Source organism: Gossypium hirsutum, chromosome A13 (assembly GCF_007990345.1).
Source record: "Gossypium hirsutum isolate 1008001.06 chromosome A13, Gossypium_hirsutum_v2.1, whole genome shotgun sequence".
Classification (NCBI taxonomy): domain Eukaryota; kingdom Viridiplantae; phylum Streptophyta; class Magnoliopsida; order Malvales; family Malvaceae; genus Gossypium; species Gossypium hirsutum.
In genome coordinates this window covers 81,901,833-81,925,171 of record NC_053436.1, presented here as the reverse complement: position 1 = coordinate 81,925,171, position 23,339 = coordinate 81,901,833, and the positions used below count along the sequence as shown (strand labels likewise).

General features: G+C 34.7%; 1 protein-coding gene across 5 annotated transcripts; it reads left to right on the top strand.

Moving 5' to 3' along the window:
- Window positions 1–5,236: 5,236 nt before the first annotated feature.
- Window positions 5,237–23,240, top strand: LOC107939040 (tubulin-folding cofactor E). 5 transcript variants are annotated; one of them, XM_041086132.1, is made up of 16 exons: window positions 5,237–5,366; window positions 5,482–5,820; window positions 6,013–6,183; window positions 6,906–6,952; window positions 8,387–8,533; window positions 8,753–8,827; window positions 20,115–20,200; window positions 20,302–20,444; window positions 20,526–20,587; window positions 21,076–21,183; window positions 21,273–21,307; window positions 21,951–22,016; window positions 22,092–22,183; window positions 22,266–22,342; window positions 22,429–22,506; window positions 22,673–23,240. In XM_041086132.1, exons 2-16 carry the CDS (start codon window positions 5,520–5,522, stop codon window positions 22,769–22,771), a joined length of 1,587 nt encoding a protein of 528 aa, XP_040942066.1. In that variant the 5' UTR covers window positions 5,237–5,366; window positions 5,482–5,519; the 3' UTR covers window positions 22,772–23,240. The 5 variants fall into 5 exon arrangements, with proteins under 5 accessions (XP_040942066.1, XP_016727817.1, XP_016727819.1 ...); XM_016872328.2 differs by having other exon boundaries at window positions 20,091–20,200; XM_016872330.2 differs by having other exon boundaries at window positions 5,267–5,820; window positions 20,091–20,200; window positions 22,673–22,788; window positions 22,888–23,240.
- Window positions 23,241–23,339: the final 99 nt, after the last annotated feature.

The following is a 23,339-nucleotide window of genomic DNA, read 5'->3' as shown; positions in this document are numbered from 1 at the left end:
ATCAAAGTACAAATAAATGCTATCATGGAAGTAACGTTCTCAATTTGACTAGTGTATTGACTTGTTTTAAATGAAAAATAATTCTATCATTTGATAAATTTATTCTCATATTACTACAATATTGAGCTATTAGAAAATACTTCAATATTGCTAAAATTCTAAATAAATTTCTTTTTTTTTTCGATCTCAATAAAAGGTTAGTCATTATGATTTTATTGAAAATTCAAATTTTGAAAATCTTAAATATATAAGACAATATAATCGTGAATGAAGCCTAGCATTGTTAGCTTATTAGAGCCAAGAATTAGTGGTGTCAAAGTAGATGCAATAATTGCTAAGTTGGGTTTTCAATACTCTCATCGGGTCGAAGCGGTGGGATTCTCTGATGGTATTTGGAACAATTGGAAAGATACCATCAGGATTAAGGTTATTCGTAATCATCCTCAATTTATCCTGACTCGTATTTTTAGTTGTGGTCAACATGCAGGTGTGCTAATAGCCTTCGTTTACGGTAACCCAAATAAGACAAATCGAAAATCCCTTTGGGAGAGTTTGAAATTAGTAGTCCCTGATGAGGCGATTCCTTGGATGGCTATAAGGGATTTTAATGCTATTTTGCCAAAGAGTGAGAAATGTGGCAGACTTACCAAAGGTAAACAGAGCCCTCATTTTGTTTATTCTTTTATTCTTTTACTTTGCATGATTTGGGTTTCAGGGGTCCGAGCTTTACCTAGCAAAGGGGTAAGATTTCTGAAAGACTTGATCAAGTTATTGATAATGAGAAATGGGTTAACTCATTTTCTAATTGTTTGATTTCTCATCTTCCAAGGATCAAGTCTAATCATCAGCCCATTTTAGTTTCTATTAGACTAGAGATACCTATCCCTAGGGGGTGCCCTTTTTGCTTCTTAGCAGGTTAGATTGATCATCGGGGATTTTTAGATTTCATCAAAGAAAAATGGTCTTTCAATGGTAACATGATAGAGGCTCTTTCGCATTTTACTTCTAATATCAAGATATGAAACAAAACGATATATGGCCGTATAGGTTCAAGGAAAAAACAACTCCTTAAGCGGTTAACAGATATTCAGAGAGCTTTGAAAGATCCTACACTGATCGACTTGCGGGTATTAAGTCACATATTAGAGATGAATTGGATTCGATCTTGTATCATGAAGAGATGTTGTGGAAGCAAAAGTCCAGATGTAAGTGGCTAAATCTTGGAGACCGTAATACTAATTTCTCTTAGAAGGAGGAAGCTCAATCCCATTTCAACCTTACGCATTCAATATGGTGATTGGTGTTTTGATCTGAATGTTTTTGGAGAGGCAATGTTTTTTTTAAAAAACCCTTATGGTGAGGATTCAAATCCTCCTATTGATTTACCGTTTAGTTTCCTTCCGAGATTGGATGCTAGAGATACTAAATTTTTGGAGAAGATGGTTTCCAATGAAGAAATTAAAAATGCAATATTTGACATGGCTCCATTAAAGGCTCTTGGTAGCGATGGGTTTCATGTTATCTTTTTTTAAAAACAGTGGAATATGGTGGGAAAAGATGTTTGTGTTTGGGTTAAAAATATTGTTGATGGTAGCCTCATCAATCCAGACTTGAATAATACTCTCATCACTCTTATCCCTAAAGTCTCTAATCCTGAGAGTTTTTCACAGTTTTGACCCGTATGTCTTTGTTCTGTACTCTATAAATTGGTGATGAAAGTTATAGCTAATTGCTTCAGGGTTGTTTTTCTTAGAATAGTTGCTAAAGAACAAGCAGGGTTTATAGCTAAAAGGAATATCATTGATAACATCCTTATAGCTCAAGAAGTTATTCATTCTATGAGAGGTAGGAGGAATAAGAAGCAGTGGATGATGATCAAAATCGACCTTGAAAAAGCTTATAACAGGATGAGGTGGGATTGAATTGAAGCATTTATTCAGGCAGTTGGCATTCCAAAATATTTGGGGAGGGTTATTATGTCTGCTATCTCAAATTCTACAATGCATCTTTTATGGAATAGTTCTCCTACTAAAAAGTTTAAGCCGGCAAGGGGGATATGTCAAGGTTGCCCTTTATCTCCTTACTTGTTTGTTCTCTACATGGAGTGGCTTGGACATGATATTTGCTCTAAGATATCTAATAATCAGTGGCATCCAATTAGAATTTCCAGGTCTGGTCCTAACTTGTCTCATCTCTTTTTTTGCTGATGATTTAGTTATTTTTAGCAGGGCTGATATAGAGCACGCCAAAATCATCAAAGGATTTTTAGACCACTTCTGTGCTTATTCGGGCCATAAAGTTAACGCTCACAAGACAAATGTTTGTTTCTCCTATTGTGTTGATGAGGACCATAGGGAACGAATTAGTAAGTAGATGGGGTTTTAAAAGGTCAATGACCTTGGGAACTATTTGGGGGTCTTTTTTTTTTCATGGAAGAGTCACTAATGGTATTGTTAGATTTGTCGTGGAAAAGATACGTAACAAACTTTCCAGTTGGGATGTTAGACAATTTATTTGGTTAGATAATTCATTTGGGGTTCTTCTAATGGGAAAAGAAAGTTGGCTCTTGTTAAGAATCAATTTGCCAACCGCATTCTAATTGAGTTCTCAAATTGAGAAGATTGAAAGACCAAAATGTTTCTTTCCTCATGAAGTTGGGGTTTAATCTAGTTTCAAATCACAATGCCTTATGGGTTAAGGTTCTTTGGTCCAAGTATGGTTTGAAAGATAGCTTGCCTAATAGCATCATGAAAAATAATTGACCTTTGCTATGGTAAGGTTTATCGAGGATATGACCCTTGTTCAGAGACAATTTAATATGGTCAGTAGACAATGGGAAGTTTGTTCATTACTGGTTGGATCCTTGGATACCACAGTTAGTCCATTAATCAATCGGATACCTTCACACCAAAATTTGGAAATCGATTATCGACTTGAAAACATAGTTACTTTGGAAGGTAATTGGAATCTAGATCTATTCCATTTATGGTTCCCTGAGTCTATTATTAGATGTATTGTGGACATTCCTCCACCACACCCTGCTGATGGACCAGATAGGATCTCATGGGTGCGAAGTCCTAAAGGAGACTTTTCCTTGAAGAGCGCTTATTGGTCACTGAAGAAAGATTGTTGGAATCCCAATGATCCGATGTGGAATACTCTTTGGAAATTCAAAGGCCCTCACAGAGTATGGTTTTTTATTTGGCTCACCTTCAAACAACGTCTTCTTACAAATTTGGAGCGTGTTCGGCGAGGCATTAGCCATAAAACATTATGCCTGATTTGTGGTCAAGATGAAGAAAGCATTCTACATGTTCTTAGAGACTATTCGGCGGCAAAAGAAGTCTGGAAATAGGTTATTCCTTCGAATCATGTCAATGGGTTTTTTAATTCCAACATTTCAGGTTGGTTAATTTTTAATCTTCAATTTATTGAGCGGTTCGATTCTTTAAAAGTTAGCTAGGCAAGTTTGTTTGGTCTTATAGTGTGGAGGATTTGGAAGAATAGAAACCTTTATGTTTTCCAAGGACTAACGTGGAAAGTGACTGAGATTATTGAAGTCTCTATATTGAAGTCTCTATCACATGGGCGAAACAATTTTGGATTACACATAATAAAACTCTGAACTAATATCATGCTATTGCTCCAAGGAACTCTTCTTCAATTACTTGGCTTTATTTGCATACTAATGGAGCTGTGAATTTGAGTACAAGTTTTTCATCTACGGGTAGGGGTGTTCAGTCGGTTAACCGACCCGAAATAACATTAACTGAATTAACTGACCTTTCAAAATTTTTAATCGTTAACCGAACCGAAATTTTTTCAAAAAAATTAACTGAACCGAAATTTTTTCAGTTAATTCGGTCGGTTAACCGAATTAATCGAAAATTATATATTTTTTAATTTTTGGTTAAAATAAGTATAAAATTAACCAAATTAATCGAATTGACCGAATTACCCGAATTGACCGAATTAACCGAATTATTTGTATAAAATTATATGTTTTTTATTTTTATTTTTAGTTTTAGATTTTTATTTTTATTTATTAAATTATTTGTAATTTTTATGATTGGGTTGTGTTGGGTATTTGAGTTAATATATTTTAGATTGGGTATTTAGGTTTATGTTGGATTGGGTTTGAGTGAATAGTGGGCTATTTATATATTATAATTTTTTTATTAATTTTTTTCGGTTAACCGATCGGTTTCGAACCGAATTAACCATTAACTGAAAACTCAAAAAAAATTTAGCCGACCCCCAACCCTAATTAATTCGATTAACCGACCAATTAACCGAATTTGGTCCGTTAACCGAATTTTTTTGATTTTACCCAAATTTTGCACACCCTTATCTACGGGAGGGGGTGATATGGAATCAACAAAGGGATTGGATTTTGGACTTTAACCATTTTCTGGGGATTTGTTCAGTTTTTTATGCTAAACTATGGGGCATCTTTGTGGGCTGAACCTTCTACACGATCGAGGTTTGAATAGTATTTTAATTCACACTGATAGCCTTGAGGTAGTCCATGCTTTGCAAAGGAGTATTACAACTAGTTCGAGCTCAGCAATGGTTAGGTGGATCCAATAAAACTTTCAAAACTTTGAACATTGAGAGATCAGAAATATTCCAAAGGAAGCTAATTTAGATGCATATCAAATAGCCAAGATAGCGTCTACAAAGATGGAGGGAATTAATGTTTTGACACCTGCTCTTATAAATCTTCTAGTTTTTCTTGAAAGTGACAAAGCTAATGCTGCTTTGGATTGTAATAATATAGCTTAATTTTTTAAGTTTTGTTTTTTTTTTAAAAAGAAGAAGAAGGTGAAATCAATCTAAATTTATATTCTCTTTTGAATAATCAGTTAAAAGAATATCAATTTTGTAAAGAACTCCACGACCATGCATTCAAGTTACATTTCACTATTATCCACTGAAGCTACAAAATTAAAATAAATTATTAATTTTAATATTTTACATAAAAATTATTATTTTTGAACAATATCAATAGTTTTTGATGTATCAAATTTTTTGACATAATACTTAAAAGTATCATAGAGGATAATGTATCTTGACATACTTAAATTTATACATTTTATATTAACAATAATATTTATATCAATTAAATTAAAATCTAATATTAAAAAACAAAGGGGCACAATAAACTCACAAATGTGGATATTTAAAAAAGTAATTTCTACATAGAATTCTTTAATATTTTAGTAAACAATACAAAATATAGAATTTTCAAATACAAAAACAGATAAACATAAACTAGAATTAATTAAGAAAAATAAGGTTGCTGGAAACGAATGAAAAGGGGCTCGCTGCTCTTCAACAGTCTCCTTAGTGACTGAACCCCCCAAGTTCGACATTTCCTTTTAATCTTCCATTTCTTTTGTGTTTTTTTTGTTTTTTAAGTTATATATAAAAGAATGTTTTGATGCTTATTTATTTCAATTCATTCTTGAACATCCAAAGGCAAATTCCCCGGTTAACGAACAAGACTAGTTATCAAAATGGAGCAAACCACGTTTTTCACACTTGGGCAACGCGTCCACTCATCCACCGATCCCCGCCGCGTGGGTACTGTGAAGTTCGTTGGCAACGTGGAAGGGTACTCTGGCACTTGGGTCGGGGTCGACTGGGACAATGAAGGAGATGGCAAACATGATGGCTCCATCAATGGAGTCCGATACTTACAAGGTCGATCCCAAAACTCCGCCTCATTCCTGAGACCTCAGAACCTCAGCCTCGGCATTTCACTTCTTCAAGCTCTTAAGCTCAGATATCAATCCCAATCCACCGAACAAGATGAGGGTAAGGGTTTATACTGCTCTTTGATTTGAGATTTCCATAGGAAACAACAGCAAAACAAAATATATTTGGGATTTTACTTTTTCCTTGTAACTGTGGTTAAATTTTCCATCATCTTTTAGTTTTATTCAATCATGATTGCATTTTTCCCTAGTAATACGTAAAACTGAATGAAAGGAAATTTTGCTTTTGCAGATGAAATGTATGTGCTTTCAGCCAGCAACAAGCGTGTATCAGTTCAACTATTGGGTAAAGACAAGATCCAAGACAAGCTAAGTCGATTTGAAGAGCTGACAAGTGCATCAATATCGTATTTGGGTGTCAGCACTCCTGGAGATCCGGCTGAAATTAGTGCTTCTGTGCCAAGTGAATTGCTCTTTCCTATTTATCTATAAAAAATCTAGTACATAGACCTTCGAAGTTCTTACTTGAGTGCTCAGAGAATTATTTAACGTTTTAGCTGTATTTATATTTGTATAATCCTGATAGGCAAATAGTGAAATTTGAATTTTATTGCTTCATTCCCTTGGAAGTTCCTAAAATATGACAATCATTGATTGCAAAATGTTATATAATATTGTTTTGCAATGCATGTCTGAATGATAGAAAAGGAAATCAAGCTTATATTTTCTAATTTATTTCTTTTCACTTTTGAATTTTAGTTCTTGTAGTAAACTTTTTCTTCATTGTAAAATAATGTTGAATTTACTTTTGGCATAGAGTAGAAGTGATAAAAAAGGTTAGGTTTGTAATTGTTCCGTAAGCTTAGATAAGTTACTTGCACCATACAGAGAAAATTTGTACAAGCATAAGTATGATGATTGAACCTGCACTTCATGTGAAAGTAGTTTTATGATATTTTCTCTGAGAGCTTAAGCATGTTAGAAAGGCTGGTTTAAAGATGCATTGCTTAGCTTTGTTACATTTTTTATCTTATTTCTTCACTTTTTAAGGCACCTTAAACCAATTGATGTGATCTTTTACCTTTTGGAGTTTTGGCATATATTTGTTGCATTTTTCTGAATAAGTAGCTGGTACAACTGTACTTATTGCCTTTTTTCTTCCTACTTTTTATGTTCTTGTTGCAGATTTAAAGGAGCTTGACTTGATGGGAAATTTGATTACGGATTGGAAGGTACATGTCCTAGTTGGTGCTACCTTCGATAAAGTTGTTCTTTGATTGAACATTTGATATAGCATTTTCATGCTTTCTGTATTCGTGTCATCCTCTACTATTTGCATCGAGAGTACTCTTTCTAGATACTTTCTGGCTTATACTTATTGTATGAGTTGTTTTAGGATTTTAACTGCTCTTTCTGGATGCGCTAATTCATGGTTCATTTTAGAGAAACTTTCATTTAGGAATGTAGCTGGAGTTGCTAATTTTAGTTTCATTGAGGGAAATGAATTAATTGAGATAATTGTTGGCTGTAAATAGATTGGATTTAAGCAACATTTTCTGAATTTACCATACATTGCATATTTTATATATTTTGGAGTTCCAATTTTATTGATTAGAGTATGTCTTATATGCAATAAATTATGCTTTTTTGCCTATCCTTTTGTATTGATAAAATTAGCATCCTTTCCACTAGGGATGGAAAAAACTAATGCACCCATGGATTTCACACCAATCTGCTTTGAATGGGGAGGTTATTTAAAAAAAAAAAATGTGGAAGTGGGTGGTGCAATGTGCAGTGATTTTGATAAATGCTTTCTTGGCTTGACCTTACCCAACTTTTTAAAATTACAATTTACTCCTTAAGGTATTCTATATACTAAAATCATATATATACATGACCATGTATATTTTATGTATATGTATATATCTACGAAAGAATTATATATACTGAAATTATATTCATGAGTAAATTATATATATGTTTTACAATATTTAATTAAAAATTATTAAGAAAAAAAAGTGGAGTGGCGTGCAGCTGTGTGGAGTGAATATGGATGTAACTGCCATCCATGGAAGTGGATGCTTTCAACATCCATGCCAGAGTTGGGTGGATGTGGATAAAGGAAATCCCCACCTTCGCTCTATTACCAGCCTAGTTTCCACTTGGTTTTATGTATTCTGGGCTTTTTATTTGCTTTTGCAGATTGTTATTGTTCATGGTATACGTTTGCTTTATGCTTGCATTTGTGCTCCAAGGTGCAAACAAATATTAAAAGAATAATGCAAAGTTACTAGTGACATGTAAGATTCTCATAGAAGTCTTTTTATAAATGTTTAATTGCTTCTGGGTTTTTAGTTTAACTTAATGCTTGTGAATGTTCTTACATCTAACAGTTATGTACCTATATGGGTCATATATGTCATTTATATCAATTAATGAGAATAGTATTTTCTTTAGGGAGATCAGCATTTGAGTTTTTCCATAGATGTAATAGTTGTCTATGACGTATGCAATTTTTCTGCTTTAACCTTTAAGAGACTGGTTATATGTTAATGATGAAATCACTTGCTTGTGATTCTAGAACTGCTATACTAGTCAATTACTGCTTGGCACTGCATGACCTGGCTGTGTTGCTTACACCTGTTTGAATCAATCTTTTAATGCAGGATGTTGGCACCATATGTGAACAGCTACCGCATCTTGTAGCACTCAATCTGTCTAATAATTTAATGACACAGAACATTACAGGGTTGCCCCTACTAAAAGCCATCCGTGTTTTAGTTTTGAACAGTACGGGCATAAACTGGTCACAGGTGGGCATTCTTGATTCATTGAACATCTTGCAATTTATGTGAATAGGTGTGCTTTATAAAAGTTGTGAGTCGTAGTTGGAACTGATTTAATCATGGAAGTGGTATTATGTGCAATTAAGATTTGCATGAGGATGAGGAAATTTAGAGAGAGAAAGCAAAGAATTTATAGCTGCAAGTTTCCATTAAATGAAGATATTTGGTATCTTTTTGTCACGGCAGGTTGAAATCCTTGAACATTCATTACCAGTGATCGAGGAGTTACACCTGATGGGGAATAACATAAGCAGCATAAAGGTATCACTTTTTTTCCTTTTGCGAAACTTCAATCAAATTATGTGTTTGAAAATACTATCACTCAAGCTTTCTCCCACAAAATGAAAGTAATAAGGGAACAAAATCCTTCTTTGATCAGCACATTAGTTGTAATTACGGGACTGGATAGATGATTTGAATTCTTAATTTATTGAACAGCATGTGTCAGTCTTTCTACTTTTCATGAACTGATCTAGGGTTTATACACAAAACTTTTATTTTGACTGTATATAAGTTCTCAGATGAAGTATGCTCTTGCCCTTGTCAATGTCCTTATCTCTCCTGAAATTTCTTCTGTTTTCATATTACAGAAAGTGTAACTTTAGTTAGCGGAGAGTAAGAATGGAAAACAAACCTCACTTGGCATCTATCAAATCTGAGTTAAGATACCTTAAAATATTTTCATGCTTGGTCAAAATTTGATTTTTTTTAACCTTGTACCAAATAAAGGGTAAAGGAGCCTGCCTTTTTTTTCATCACCATTTGTGGGATTCGATGCTTTTGTAGTTACCATTGACATAAAGGACTTCATACAATATTTCAACTAGGAATCATTGGAGGTCTTGGAATAGTGTTTTTTTTTGGGGGGGGGGTGGTTGCTGTGTTTACAGAATTAGAGTTCTAGATCGTGCAAATCATAGTAAAAAGAGGGTTGGATTGGCAGCTTGATCTGTTGTATGGTCAATTTTGTTCATGTATAAATTTGGACAAGTGAAGGAATGATGTCAATAAGATGATGAAATGAAGAAATTGACACTTCAAAGTGGATGCCTTAGTAAGCAAATAACTTGATTCCCTCATAAAGCCTTGTGTTCTCTAATCTACTAGTGCCTTATATGAATTTAAAAGATTACAGTTTTGTGCATGAAAATAAATAGGCACAATGGTCAACTTCAAAACCCTAATAAAGAACTAAGCTAATTCTATCCTTGGAAGTCTCATGTGCATTAATCATTAAAGAAATGACCCTCATAATAAAATGGAACATGCGTTTCATTGCATTGATAGCTTGTCTCGCTATATTTTCCTTTCATCGTCATGCGTGGGTCTAAGAGTTCTTTCATCATGCCTTAATTACTTTGATAGAGATTTAAACAGGAAAGTAATTTTATGTTAATAAAAGCTTTGAATGAATAGATAGCAGCTCTCCAACAAAATAATCTCCCTATCCTTTTGTATGTACTTATCTGTGAGATTCTGTGAAAGTTTTTAAGAGAGTATTCAATAAAACTATTCTAATTTTATTAAGCAAAGAATTGAATATAAATAGAAAAAAAAGACTCATAATATAACTGGAAAAGTAATTTCCTTATTCTAGTAAACTACTAAAAGAAAAATAAAAAAAAATTCTAAAGAATCTCAATTGATTATTCTAGGATTTATCTACATAAATAACTTTAAAAAATATCCTAAAATAGATGGAGCTTCAACACGTATTTCAATATCCTCCCTCAAGTTGGTACATATATATCAATCATGTTCAACTTGCTTATAAGAAAATCAAAGCTTGTCTTAGAATGCCCTTTGGTGAGTACGTCAGCAATCTGTTGTTTTGAAGGAACAAACGGCATGCATATTTGACCTTATTCAATCTTCTCCTTGATATAATGTCTATCAATCTTAAATGTTTAGTTTTGTCATGTAGGATTGGGTTGTGAGCAATGCTAATGGCAGCTTTGCTATCACAGTACAACTTCATTGGTGAAATTATTGGTTTCCTTAGCTTTTTCATAATTATTTTTAACCACATCATTTTACAAATTCCTTGAGCCATTGATCTAAACTCAGCCTCTGCACTACTTCTTGGTACAACACTTTGTTTTCTGCTTCGCCAAGTCACAAGGTTTCCCCAAACAAATGTACAGTATGTTGATGTAGATCTTCTATCTATTATTGAGCCTGCCTAGTTTGCATTTGCATAAGCTTTAATTCTTCTTTGTTCAGACTTCTTGAAAAATAAGCCATTGTCAAGTGAAATCTTCAAATATCTCAGGATTCGAAACACAGTGCATAAATTGACTCACTAAGTTTACTGCAAAAGTTATGTCTGGCCTTGTATGTGATAAGTAGATTAACTTACCAACTAATCTCTGGTATTGCCTTTTATCAATTGATCTTCTTTCTTTATTTTTGAATTTTACATTTGAACCAATTGCTGTGTTAGTTGAGCAGCAACCACTCATCCCAGTCTCTTTTAAAAGATCAATCACATATTTTTTCTAAGAGACCACAAGACCCTTTTTTGATCAAGCAACTTTCATTTCAAGGAAGTATTTTAAAGGACCCAAGTCTTTGATCTCAAACTCCAATGCTAGATGCTGCTTGAGACGCCTTATTTCATCCACATCATCTCCTGTAAGAATGATATCATCGACATAGGCTATAATAACTGTTATTCTACCTTTTTGTGAATTTTAGTAGAACATTGTTTGATCAGATTGTCCTTGTGAGTAACTTGTTTTTTAACAACCTGAGTGAACCGTTCAAACCAAGCTTGAGGAGATTGCTTTAGGCCATAAAAAGATTTCTTGAGCTTCCCTACTTGAGTTCTAAAGTTTTCTTCAAAACCTGGAGGATCTATATAAACTTTTTCTTCAAGTTTTCCACTTAGGAAAGCATTTTCACATCTAGTTGCTGTAAAGACCAATCAAGATTAACAACAATGGATAAAAGAACTCTAACAGTATTTAACTTAGCTACTAGAGCAAATGTCTCAAGATAGTCTATCTCGTATGTTTGAGTGTACCCTTTAGCCACCAGCTGAGCTTTGTATCTGTCTAAAGATCCATCTGGTCTGAATTTGGTCGTGAACACTCATTTGCAGCCCACTGTTTTTTTTCCTATAGGTAATTCCACTGTTTCTCATGTACTTATTTTTTCAAAAGCACGCATCTTTTCTAAAGTAGCCTCCTTCCATTTAGGAACCTTGAAAACATCTTTCACATTTTTTAGTATTTTTACATTATTGAGACGAAAGAAAGGTTGAGAATGTCAAAGGCAAGGCTTTATAAGACACAAATTTAGACATGGGATATTTAACGATATTTCTAATACCTTTTCTTTTAGCAATTGGAATATCTAAATCAAAAAATTCATTGGTTAAATTACGAGTTTACTTAGACTTTTGACAAGATTTTGCGGGTCGGATCCATGGTGATAAATATGGTGGATTCTACTGTCTTGATTTCGGTTTCTTCTTGAGTAAACGAGCAACTCTTTTGTTTGTTCTCATGATCAGACTCTACACATTCATACTCCTTTTTAATAACAATCCACGTGTTTGTTTTACAAGGCTTGACACTGAAAAATACAAAAGAATCAGTACTTAATTGGGCAAAGGAGCAAGAAGGACTATTGGATGAGTTAAGAATAGAAGAATTCATCTGAAACTGTGGTTATTGAAAAAACCTGAGTAGATGCTCTAGTTTTTACTTAATGAATGGAGACCCTTCCTGAGAACTTTGTTGCTCATGATTTTCATTAGTCGATTGGAAAGCTTTGTTATGCCTAGATTGTGAACCACGACCATTGCCACTCTTCTTTCTCCTATTCGTCGATTTTCCATGGAGCTTTCAACACGTTTCTCAAGTGTGACAATATTTTTTGCAGTGGTCGCACCAAGGTTTCTTCCTTCTTTCATTGTCATCATCATTTTTAACAGTCATAAGAGCAAAGTTATCATCGTTAGCTTCAAGTCCTGGCCTTAACATTACTTTTCTCCTAATCTCTTCTCTTCTAACCTTAGAAAAATCTCACAAGAGTGTTGGAAGCGGCTTTTTCTCTGGAATCCGAGATCTCACTTCATCAAATTCTCTATTTAAACCAGCCAAAAACAAATAAGCTTACTCATTCTCTTCTTTTCTCGTAGCTTTTACACTATCTCTAGGACAGTCCCATTCATCATTATAACAATGATCTAGTTCTTGTAAAAAAGATATCATCTCGTTATAATAAAAAGTAACCTCCTTTTCCCCTTGCCTAGTCTTCCAGAGTTTTATTTTTAACTCAAAGATTTGTGAAGCGTTTTCTAAATTAGAATAAGGGTAGGTTTAGATCGGCGGTGCGTTTACCTGGCGTTAGTGTAAAAACAGCGATGGTGGTGAGATTAGATACTGTAGTGATATTGTAGCATAAGATAAAAAGTAAGTTAAACGCACCGCACCCCACCGCCTATCCAAACCCACCCTAAGTGTCATTCATAGCGTCCCAAATATCTTTAATAGTTGGGAGAAAAAAAAAGGTTTACCTATAGATATTTCCATGGAATTAATAAGCCATGCAATTATCATAGAATTTTTTGACATTCATGTGTTCATCCTTGGATCTCTCACCTATGGTTGCTTGACTTCTCCAGTTAAATGACCTACCCTGGCGCGTCCATCAATTGCTAACTTCACGAATTGCGACCATTCGAAGTAATTCTTGTCATTCAGCTTGTGAGATGTCAACTGAAAAGAGAGGTGAGATGTTTCTATCCCTTGAGTCATTGCACTCTTGGTAGTTGTTCCGACGGTAGAACGTTCTACCTCCGTTTGGTTGTTGGATCTCTTATCTCCAGTGAAGGTTGTTTTAACCATGGTGTTACTGAAAATTTAACCTAGCTTTGATACCATGAAAGTTTTGAAGAGAGTATTCAATAAAACTGTTCTAGTTTTATTAAGCAAAGAATTGAATATAAATAATAATAAAAAGACACAAAATAGCTGGGAAAGTAATTCCTTTATTCTAGTAAACTACTAAAATATAAATAAAAAATTCTTAGAAAAGCTCAATTGATTATTCTAGGAACTTCAACATGTATTTCAACATTCTGTATGTTTATGTGGACTCTCTTAGCTGCTATTAAATTGTTTGGGGACTTGTAAATTGGTGTTAGACAAAAATAGAAGATATGCCCTTATTAGTTTTCCCATCTAAGCCCTTATATTTTTATTACAATCAAATTAGACCTTCAACATTTGTTTATAACCAATTTGAGTAATTATTTTAATGAGAAATGCTTTTTGTTTAACACACTTAACATTCTTTGTGGCACAAACAATGTGGAATGGAATTTTGCATGTGGTGCCAAGGGTGTGATAGAAATTTTACTCTGGCATTAATGGAAATGAGGGAAAATGATACATGCACACACACGTATATTAGTGCCATATGCAAAATTCGTTCATGACAATATTGCCCCACAACATTTTCATCATAGCTGGCATAGACAGTTAATGGTGCTAATCCACATGGCACTTTTCATCCAAACAAGGACCTTAATTGAGTGTAAATAACAATAAGGTTCAATTGATTGCAATAAGGGTAGGAGCTTTAGATGATTCCTTTGATTAATTGCTTTGTTTTTTTTTGGGGGGGGGGGTGGTTGTTGGTATTTTTCAGATTTCAGTTTCCTAATTAAGGAATATTTGAGTGTATCAAATAGGATTCTGTAAATATTTTATCCCTAACTTTAAGGCTGTTTTTAGGTACAGCATCCCTAGAATTAGTATGTTTCCTAGTGTAAAGTTTCCTAAGTTAGGCTCACTATGTCTATAAATATTTATGTAATTTCTTGTGAAAAATATAATTGAAATAGCCTGTTTTTAACATGGTATCAGAGCTTTTTTAGCCCGATTTTTGGGATTTTTTTCTTTATCTGGCGATTTTTTTTCCTGATTCCAACCAGCCCTCAAGCCTGTAAAATTTGTTCAAACGAAACATGACTGAAACTGTCAAGATCAGTAACACTGGGGATGTCTTAGAAGTTTCTGTGAACAACTCAAACCCAACAAGTGAGTTTCAGAACATCCAAGTAGCCTACAGGCTAAATGGGAAAAATTACCTGAAGTGGTCTCAACTGGTTCGTACGTTCTTGAAGGGAAGAGAAAACTTGAGTCACTTACTCGGAACTAGACCTAAAGAAGGAGATCCTAAGTTTGATGTTTGGGATGAACAAGACTCTATGGTAATGTCTTGGTTATGGAACTTTATGATGCCAGAAATTAGTGATACATGCATGTTTCTTAACACATCCAAAGAAATATGGGAAGCTGTGAAACAGACTTATTCTAAAGTTCGAGATGCTACTCAAATCTATGAAATCAAGACTAAGATTTCATCTACCAAGCAAGAAAGTCGATCAATCACGGAGTATTCCAATCTGTTGCAAAGTTTATGGCAAGAGATGGATCATTACCAGTGCATTCAGATGAAGTGCAGTGAAGATGCAGCACTCCTGAAAAGGTTCGTTGAAAAGGATCGAATTTATGATTTTCTTGCTGGACTAAATGTTGAGTTTGATGCAGTAAGAGTTCAAGTACTTGGAAAAGAGGAACTACCATCACTAAATGAGACAATTGCAATTGTTCGTGCTGAGGAAGGAAGAAGAGGAGTTATGGTTGAGAACAGTCAAGTGGATAGTTCAGCCTTGGTTACAAAAGCTGTAAGTGAGAGGAGATTTGGCCTGGAGCAGCCAAATAGTGAAGATAATAGACAGACAGAACATACAAAGCCTATTAACAGGGATTCCGTATGGTGCACCTACTGTAAAAAGGCCCGTCACACTAAAGAAAGATGCTGGAAACTCCATGGGAAGCCACAAACAACAAATAAAAATTTTTCAGAAAAAGGTGGACAACCAAAGGGAAAAGGACGAGCATATACAGCAAGACAGCTGGATGGAAAAAATAATTCTCAGGAATCACCTGTTGAATTCAATAAAGAAGAAATTGAGAAGTTAAAAAATTTGCTGGGATCATTAGAAAAAACTTCTTCAACAGGTACTTGTAGTTTGACTTTTTCAGGTATATCCTCTTCTCAAGATTCTAAAGTCTCAGATACAGTCACCAAAAGTTCTTGGGTTATTGACTCAGGAGCTACAGACCACATGACCCACTCACAAAAATTTGTTTCATATACACCTTGCCCTAGTAGTAGAAAAATAATAGTAGCTGATGGTTCTGTGATCACAGTGGCTGGTCAGGGTGATATTGTTATAAACAAAACCCTTACTCTTAAAAATGTCCTTCATGTTCCAAAATTATTTACCAATCTTTTATCCATTCAAAGAATTACCAAAGACTCTAACTGTAAAGTGGTTTTTTATCACAATCGATGTCTTTTTTAGGAACAGAATACGAGGAGGATGATTGGACATGCTAAGGAAGTAAATGGCCTATACTATCTTGAAGAATCCAGTGGAGAAGTTAGTGCTTTGAATTCCTCACCTTTATCTTTCATATCCGAATCTATTAAAACCAATAAAGACCAAATTTGGCTCTATCACCTTCGCCTTGGTCATCCATCGTTTAGAGTCCTTAAAATTATGTTTCCTTCATTGTTCAAAGGATTGGCTGTTGAAAAATTTCATTGTGATATCTATGAACTTGCAAAACATAACGTACCTCTTTTTCAGTAAGCAATAAAAGAACTTTCACTCCTTTTACTCTTATTCATAGTGATGTTTAGGGGCCATCCACTATTTTAAATATTTCTGGGGCTCGGTGGTTTGTATCCTTTATTGATGATTGTACTCGTGTGTCTTGGATATTTTTAAAACAAAAATTTGATGTAAGGTCTGTCTTTCCAACCTTTTACAACATGATCAAAACACAATTTGGAGCTGAAATAAAAAGGTTTAGGTCAGACAATACCAAGGATTATGTCAATCAATTTCTCTCAACATATTTCCAAGAAAGAGGCATTATACATGAGGCATCTTGTATTAGTACACCCCAAAAAAATGGTGTTGCCGAAAGAAAGAATGGTCACATTTTACCTATTACAAGAGCTCTTTTGTTCCAAAAAAATGTCCCTAAACAATATTGGGGGGAGGCTATTTTAACTGCTACTCATTTGATAAATAGATTGCCTACAAAAGTCCTTGAATCTCAAAGTCCTATGCAAGTTCTAGCAAAATTCTTTCCTGATTTCAATACTTCAAGTAACCTTACTCCCAAAATATTTGGCTGTGTTGCTTTTGTACATGTTCATTCTCAAAATAGAGGAAAATTTGATCCACGAGCTATCAAGTGTGTCTTTCTTGGTTATTCTTCCACTCAAAAGGGGTACAAATGCTATCATCCAGCCACACAAATTTTTTTTGTAACAGCAGATGTTACTTTTGCAGAACAAGAGAATTTCTTTACTCGTCCTTATCTTCAGGGGGAGATCTTATTCACAGAAGATAAGGACGAAGAATTTTTTCTTCTTGACATTCCAGCTCTTGTCCAGCAACAAAACACTCACATTCTAGCTCCTGTCCAGCAGCAAAACACTCACATTCCAGCTCCTGTCCAGCAACCAAACACTCCCACTCAGTCCTTGCCTACTAACCAACCTGCCCGACTTGAAACAATGGCCCCTATACAACCTGAAACAGAGCCTAATACACCCAAATCACCAAGAGGAATTCAGGACACTACTCGTCCTTTACTGGTTTACTCAAGGAAGAAGGCACCGGTGCAAGTTCAATCATCTTCTTCTCCTATACGACCTGAGGTAATTGCTGAACCTACTTTGAATTCTAATACGGCAAATTTAGATGATTTTCCCATTGCTATTAGAAACGGGACTAGAACCTGTACAAAACATCCCTTGTACCTATTCATGTCTTACAAAAACTTTTCCATAACCACAAAACCTTTCTTACCAGCCTAAATTCTATCTCCATTCCCAAAACTGTATTCGAGGCATTAGAAGATGAGAATTGGAAAAATGCCATGAAAGTTGAAATGGAAGCTCTTGAAAAAAATAAGACATGGGACTTAGTGCAATTACCGAGAGGAAAGAAACAAGCGGGATTCGCTGGGTGTACACAGTGAAATATAAGTCAGAAGGTTCTTTGGAGAGGTACAAAACAAGATTGGTAGCTAAAGGGTACACTCAAATGTATGGAATAGACTACCTTGAGACATTTGCCCCTGTAGCAAAGATGAACACTATAAGAGTGTTGTTGTCACTAGCTGCCAACCGAGGCTGGAAATTACAGCAATTTGACATCAAAAATGCCTTTTTACACGGTGATCTTGAGGAGGAAGTCTATATGGATGTTCCTCCAGGATTCGGTCCAAATACAAGACAGGTAGTTTGCAGACTAAAAAAGGCTTTATACGGACTAAAACAGTCCCCGAGGGCTTGGTTTGGAAGATTTACCAAAGTAATGCTCAAGTTGGGGTATAAACAGAGTCAAGGAGATCACACTCTATTTGTAAAACACTCATTTTCAGGGGGAGTGACTACTTTATTAGTCTATGTTGATGACATTATAGTGACTGGTGATGATCTAGAAGGAATGGAGAATTTAAAGAAATGCCTAGTAAAAGAATTTGAAGTCAAAGAGCTCGGTAAGTTAAAATATTTCCTTGGTATTGAAGTGGCACACTCTCGGGAAGGAATATTCATATCTCAGCAAAAATACATAGTTGATTTGTTGACAGAGACGGGCAAGTTGGGTTGTAAACCAGCAGAGACGCCCATAGAGGTGAACCACAGACTTGGAAATGCACTAGAAGATGCAGCAGTTGATAAAATGTCATATCAAAGACTTGTGGGGAAGCTCATTTACTTGTCTCATACCAGACCAGATATTGCCTATGCAGTAGGTGTTGTAAGTCAGTTTATGCACAATCCCAAAGAATCACATCTTAGAGCCGTATATCAGATTCTACAGTACTTAAAGGGCACATTAGGCAAAGGAATCCTATTTAAAAAGGGGCAGAATTTAACCCTTGAAGCCTATACTAATGCAGATTATGTTGTGGCTAGATCTAGTGCAGAAGCTGAATTTAGGGCGATGGCTCTTGGAGTTTGTGAGTTGTTATGGATAAAAATTATTTTGGAAGATTTGAAGATCGAGTGGGAAGGTCCAATGAAGTTGTATTGCGATAATAAGTATGCTATCAATATTGCACATAATCCAGTTCAACATGATCGAACGAAGCACATTGAGGTTGACAGACATTTTATAAAGGAAAAACTGGACAGTGGCTTAATTTGCACTCCATTTGTGTCCACTGATGGTCAACTAGCAGACATACTTACCAAGGGATTGTCTGGGAAGTTGTTTCAGAAATTAGTAAGCAAGCTGAGAATGGATGATATCCACTTCCCAGCTTGAGAGGGAGTGTCAGATTTCAGTTTCCTAATTATGGAATATTTGAGTGTATCAAATAGGATTCTGTAAATATTTTATCCCTAATTTTAAGGCTGTTTTTAGGTACAACATCCCTAGAATTAGTATGTTTCCTAGTGTAAAGTTTCCTAAGTTAGGCTCACTATGTCTATAAATATTTATGTAATTTCTTGTGAAAAATATAATTGAAATAGCCTGTTTTTAACAGTATTTTAATTTTTTTTTTAGTTACTTAGGAAGTTGGTGTCCTAAAAAGGAGTCCTACCTTGTAAGGATGTCCTTTAAAATTTCAATTGGTTCTTTCTTTTACTCATCTGTACTTATGTTCTTCACTTCTCAAAGGAAGCTTAATGATGTTAATATGCCTTTTTGAGCATATAAAGTGGAACATTCTAGTGGATAGAAAATTATAAAAATGAGTTTGAAGACCTCAATTTGAAGGCTTTATTATTATTATTTTATTCACCACCTTATGGCTGACTGGTGATTACTAGCGATTCCAGCTTCTTGCAGGCGAGTTGCAGATATGTCGTCAGCCAGTTTGCCAGCCATTCTGTAATATGACTGGACCAAAATCTCTCTAGTTTTGCTTTGTATCTTTAGTATAATTAGGCCTTTTGTTGACGTTGGATTTTCTTTTCTCTGTTTTCTTTGTCTGAAGAGGATTAATTATTTATTCCCTTCTCTTTTCTTTTCTTTTGCATTACTGGTTAATTAAAGATATGGTAGGTAGTTCCAAATTTGGATTTAGTTGGTTAATAGATCTAAGAAGAATTCTGTTACCTTTTACTGGACTGTCACGACTAGATTTGATCTCGTCCGCAGAAATCCATATCAAAAACAGGACTTTTTAAGTGCCTAACTGAAGCATTGGGTTGAAAGAATGGTGGCTTAAATGGGTAATAGTGTCAGCAAAAATGATTTCAATGACTATTATACACAAATTCTGTGGGCTGCATGGAAAACTATGGCAAACTAGTTGAACTAGCATGAACAATCAGTTGTGAAATTGAAGAAATACTATACAGCTTTCAAAGAAGAATTTTCTTTTATATCTAATTATTTCAAACACTAAGTGTTCCTAATTCTCTGATTCATGTCTATGTTTTTTATTTTTATTTTTGTTGTCAGCCAACATCTTCCTCCACCGTTCAGGGATTTGATTCTTTGCGGCTTCTGAATTTGGAAGATAATTGCTTAGCTGAATGGGATGAAATCTTGAAACTTTCTCAACTGAAAAGGTCAGAATGAAATTATTGCTTCTTTCCAGGAATGTGTCCCCATATTTTCTAGTCACTGAATTCTCTTGATAACTCATTAACTCTCAGTAATTCTCTGTCAGTTTGGAGCAGCTTTATTTGAACAAGAACAAGTTGACCTGCATCTTTTACCCAGATAAGAATAAGATACAAGAATTTCTCAGTAATCATGAGTCATGTGAGGAAAGCTACTTTCCGTTTCAAAATCTACGATGCCTTCTTCTCGGTAATCTCTTAACTCCTTATTTTACATGTTATTTGGGCTGTTTCCCTCGTTAATCTATTGTCTAATTGTTTTATGCTTCAGGAAGTAATGAAATTAACGATTTGGCTTCAATTGACTCATTGAACACTTTCCCAAAACTTATTGTAAGGTTTCTTCATCTGAAGCATCTTGTCTATGTGCTTGGCAGTAGCTCTGTAGTGTAGAAAATGCTGCTACTTATGTAATTAATTCTGTGGGGGTAAAATCAAATATTTATGGTTAAGGGTGACATTATGCTTTTGTGAACATAACTACCTACTAGATTGGGATGTTTCCTGTTATCCTTTTCCATGAATTCACATCAATCAGGCTGCCCAAACATGTATTGTGAGGTGCTTTTGTGAATTTTTAATTTTGGTGCTTATCTACCTGATCAAGTAAGTTTTATAATTATCATATCCACTAAACTAGACCTTGAGTGGAGGGACTAAGCTAACATGGCTAAATTAGCAAGATCTTGATGATAGTTGACTCCGGTATGCACTAGATTCTTTCTGTTGGACTGAACTTTTTGTGGTACCCTTTTTCTCTCTTTCCCTTGGCTACATCTGAAATGTTTTAACTTCTTTTCTTCTTTTTTAATTATGCTAAGGACATCAGGTTTTCTGATAATCCGATAGCTGATCCTGGAAGAGGTGGTCTCCCAAGATTTGTTTTGATTGCACGATTAGCAAAAGTTGAAATGCTAAATGGAAGTGAGGTAAACTCTAGACGCTGCATGAAAACCCCCCTTGTTTTCATTCTGTTATGAGGTTCTAATGACTCTGATGTAACCCAACAATCTTTCAGATAAGTGCTCGTGAAAGAAAGGAGTCAGAAATCCGGTATTGGTTTCTTTGAGAAATATGATTACTCTGTTTTTTTCTGAAATGAAATCGTGCTTTGGCTTTTGTTTCATTCTCTTTTCTTCTTCTCACTTATTCTTGATATTTTTTACATTATTTATTTCTGTTTTATATTTTCTGCCTCAAACCTTTGATTTTTAGGGAGATAAGGCATAATGGTTGGTGATTCATGGTCCCACTTGCCAAAGTTAGCAGTCCATACTAACAAAGTTCCTAGGCAGATATATCTTGAGAAACTATTAATATTGGTATATGTCTTTTAATTTCTGGTTTCACACTTTATCTGAAGCTTTTAAGTCACTTGTCTGTCATGCCAGGGAAGTTATTTTAGTAAATCTTGTTAGTTTCTAATTACTGTTTGTCTTCTATCATACTGTAATTTAAATAAATGATAGCTGGATAATGATAACTTATCATGATGTCTAGTAACCTTCATTTGAAATAATTACATGAAAATGATTAACACCTCAAGTACTGAGGGCTTTGATTTAAAACCTTCTTTAGCCTCTATTGCTACCACTCAGATGAAAATCAGTGATCCTCGACCACAACGGTATCTTTGTTATACCAAGAGAGAAATTAACATTCATATTGAGCTGTAAATACTCAATGTTTCTTGCAGATATGTGCGCCTAGTAATGTCAAAGTTGCTTGATAATCCAGAAGAGATTAACTGCCTTCATCCCCGGTAAATTTACTCCTATAAACTATGTGCATGACTGAAATTTTTACTGCTATTTCTGTACTTAAACTTCAATCCCAGGTTTGTTGAGTTGAAGAACTTTTATGGGATTGAGGATGAAAGGCCATCAGTGGGAGCAGCAGGCCCTCAGAAGATGGCCTCCGGACTATTGTGTATGAATCTTAGATATTTCCTTTTTTTCATCAATTTCTCTTTATAAACTCCAAAGTTTTCTACTGTGTATATAACATGCAGCTATCACTCTGAAATGTGTGGCCTCATCAGTTGGTGAGAAGCTTCCGTTGACAAAGAAATTGCCAGCCACTACCACAGTTAATATTCTTGACCATTTCTACCAACCATATTTAGTTGGACATGCATATGAAGATTCACTCACAATTAGATTTCTTTATTTTAGGTTGGAAAACTGAAGGCTCTTTGTGTAAGCTTTTTTAAACTCAAGTCGTTGAAGCTGAAATTGTTTCTTCAAGAAGAGGTTTATCTTCTATCAAATTCATGATTATGTGTTTTATGTTTTATTCTTCCTTATCCTAATTTGTTTTCTTTTCTAGTTGTAGCAATTATGTGTGTGAACCTTGATAGTGATGGCTCTCTTTTATTGGCTTTGGAGTATCATTTGTGATTATTGTTTAAATTTGCAGGGTTCTCCTTTGCCAATGTTGCTTGATGATGAAATGGCAACATTAATGGACATGGGGATTGGGAATGAATCTACCATTATCGTGGATGAAGAGAGTTGACCAACAATCTGATTGAGGTATCCAAGAAAGCTTGTGTGTGCCTACCTGTTTCTACATGGCATAACATCTTCCGTTTTCAGATGTTTGGAACTGTACTAAAATCAAATGATCTTTAGTTGGATGATACCTGCTGAGGCTGAGATGAGTTGTGCTTTTGGAGTTTCCAGAAGAAAGAAACACATAATGAGGGTTTGAGTAGTTGAAATGGCTGTCAAAAGAGAACATCAGAGTTTGTGTTATATAGGGTAAACTAAGGAATAGATATTGGGCTGCTTGTGTGAAATTCTGGCATTGGCATCAACATCTGTACCATCTTAACGCCCAGTACTTTTGGTCAACGTACAAATTTTCGATGTCCGGTTATATCTTTACAAGAATCAGTGTTTGATTTATTATAACATTAATAGTAGATAAAGGACTAAACTATCAAAATAGTCACTTTTATTTATTTTAAATTATATTTTAGTCATTTATATTTGAAATGTTATGTTTTAGTCACTTACGTTAATGTGTTATAACATTTTAGTCACTGAGTCGTTAATGGTGTAACTGTAAATTGATGTGACAG

Excerpts from the sequence above, each read along its gene's own strand:
- LOC107939040 (XM_016872328.2), top strand. The coding sequence starts at position 5,520 with ATGGAGCAAACCACGTTTTTCACACTTGGGCAACGCGTCCACTCATCC. Across the intron at positions 6,953-8,386 it reads ATTTGATTACGGATTGGAAG|GATGTTGGCACCATATGTGA; the intron begins GTACATGTCCTA and ends CTTTTAATGCAG. Across the intron at positions 21,184-21,272 it reads AAATGCTAAATGGAAGTGAG|ATAAGTGCTCGTGAAAGAAA; the intron begins GTAAACTCTAGA and ends ACAATCTTTCAG.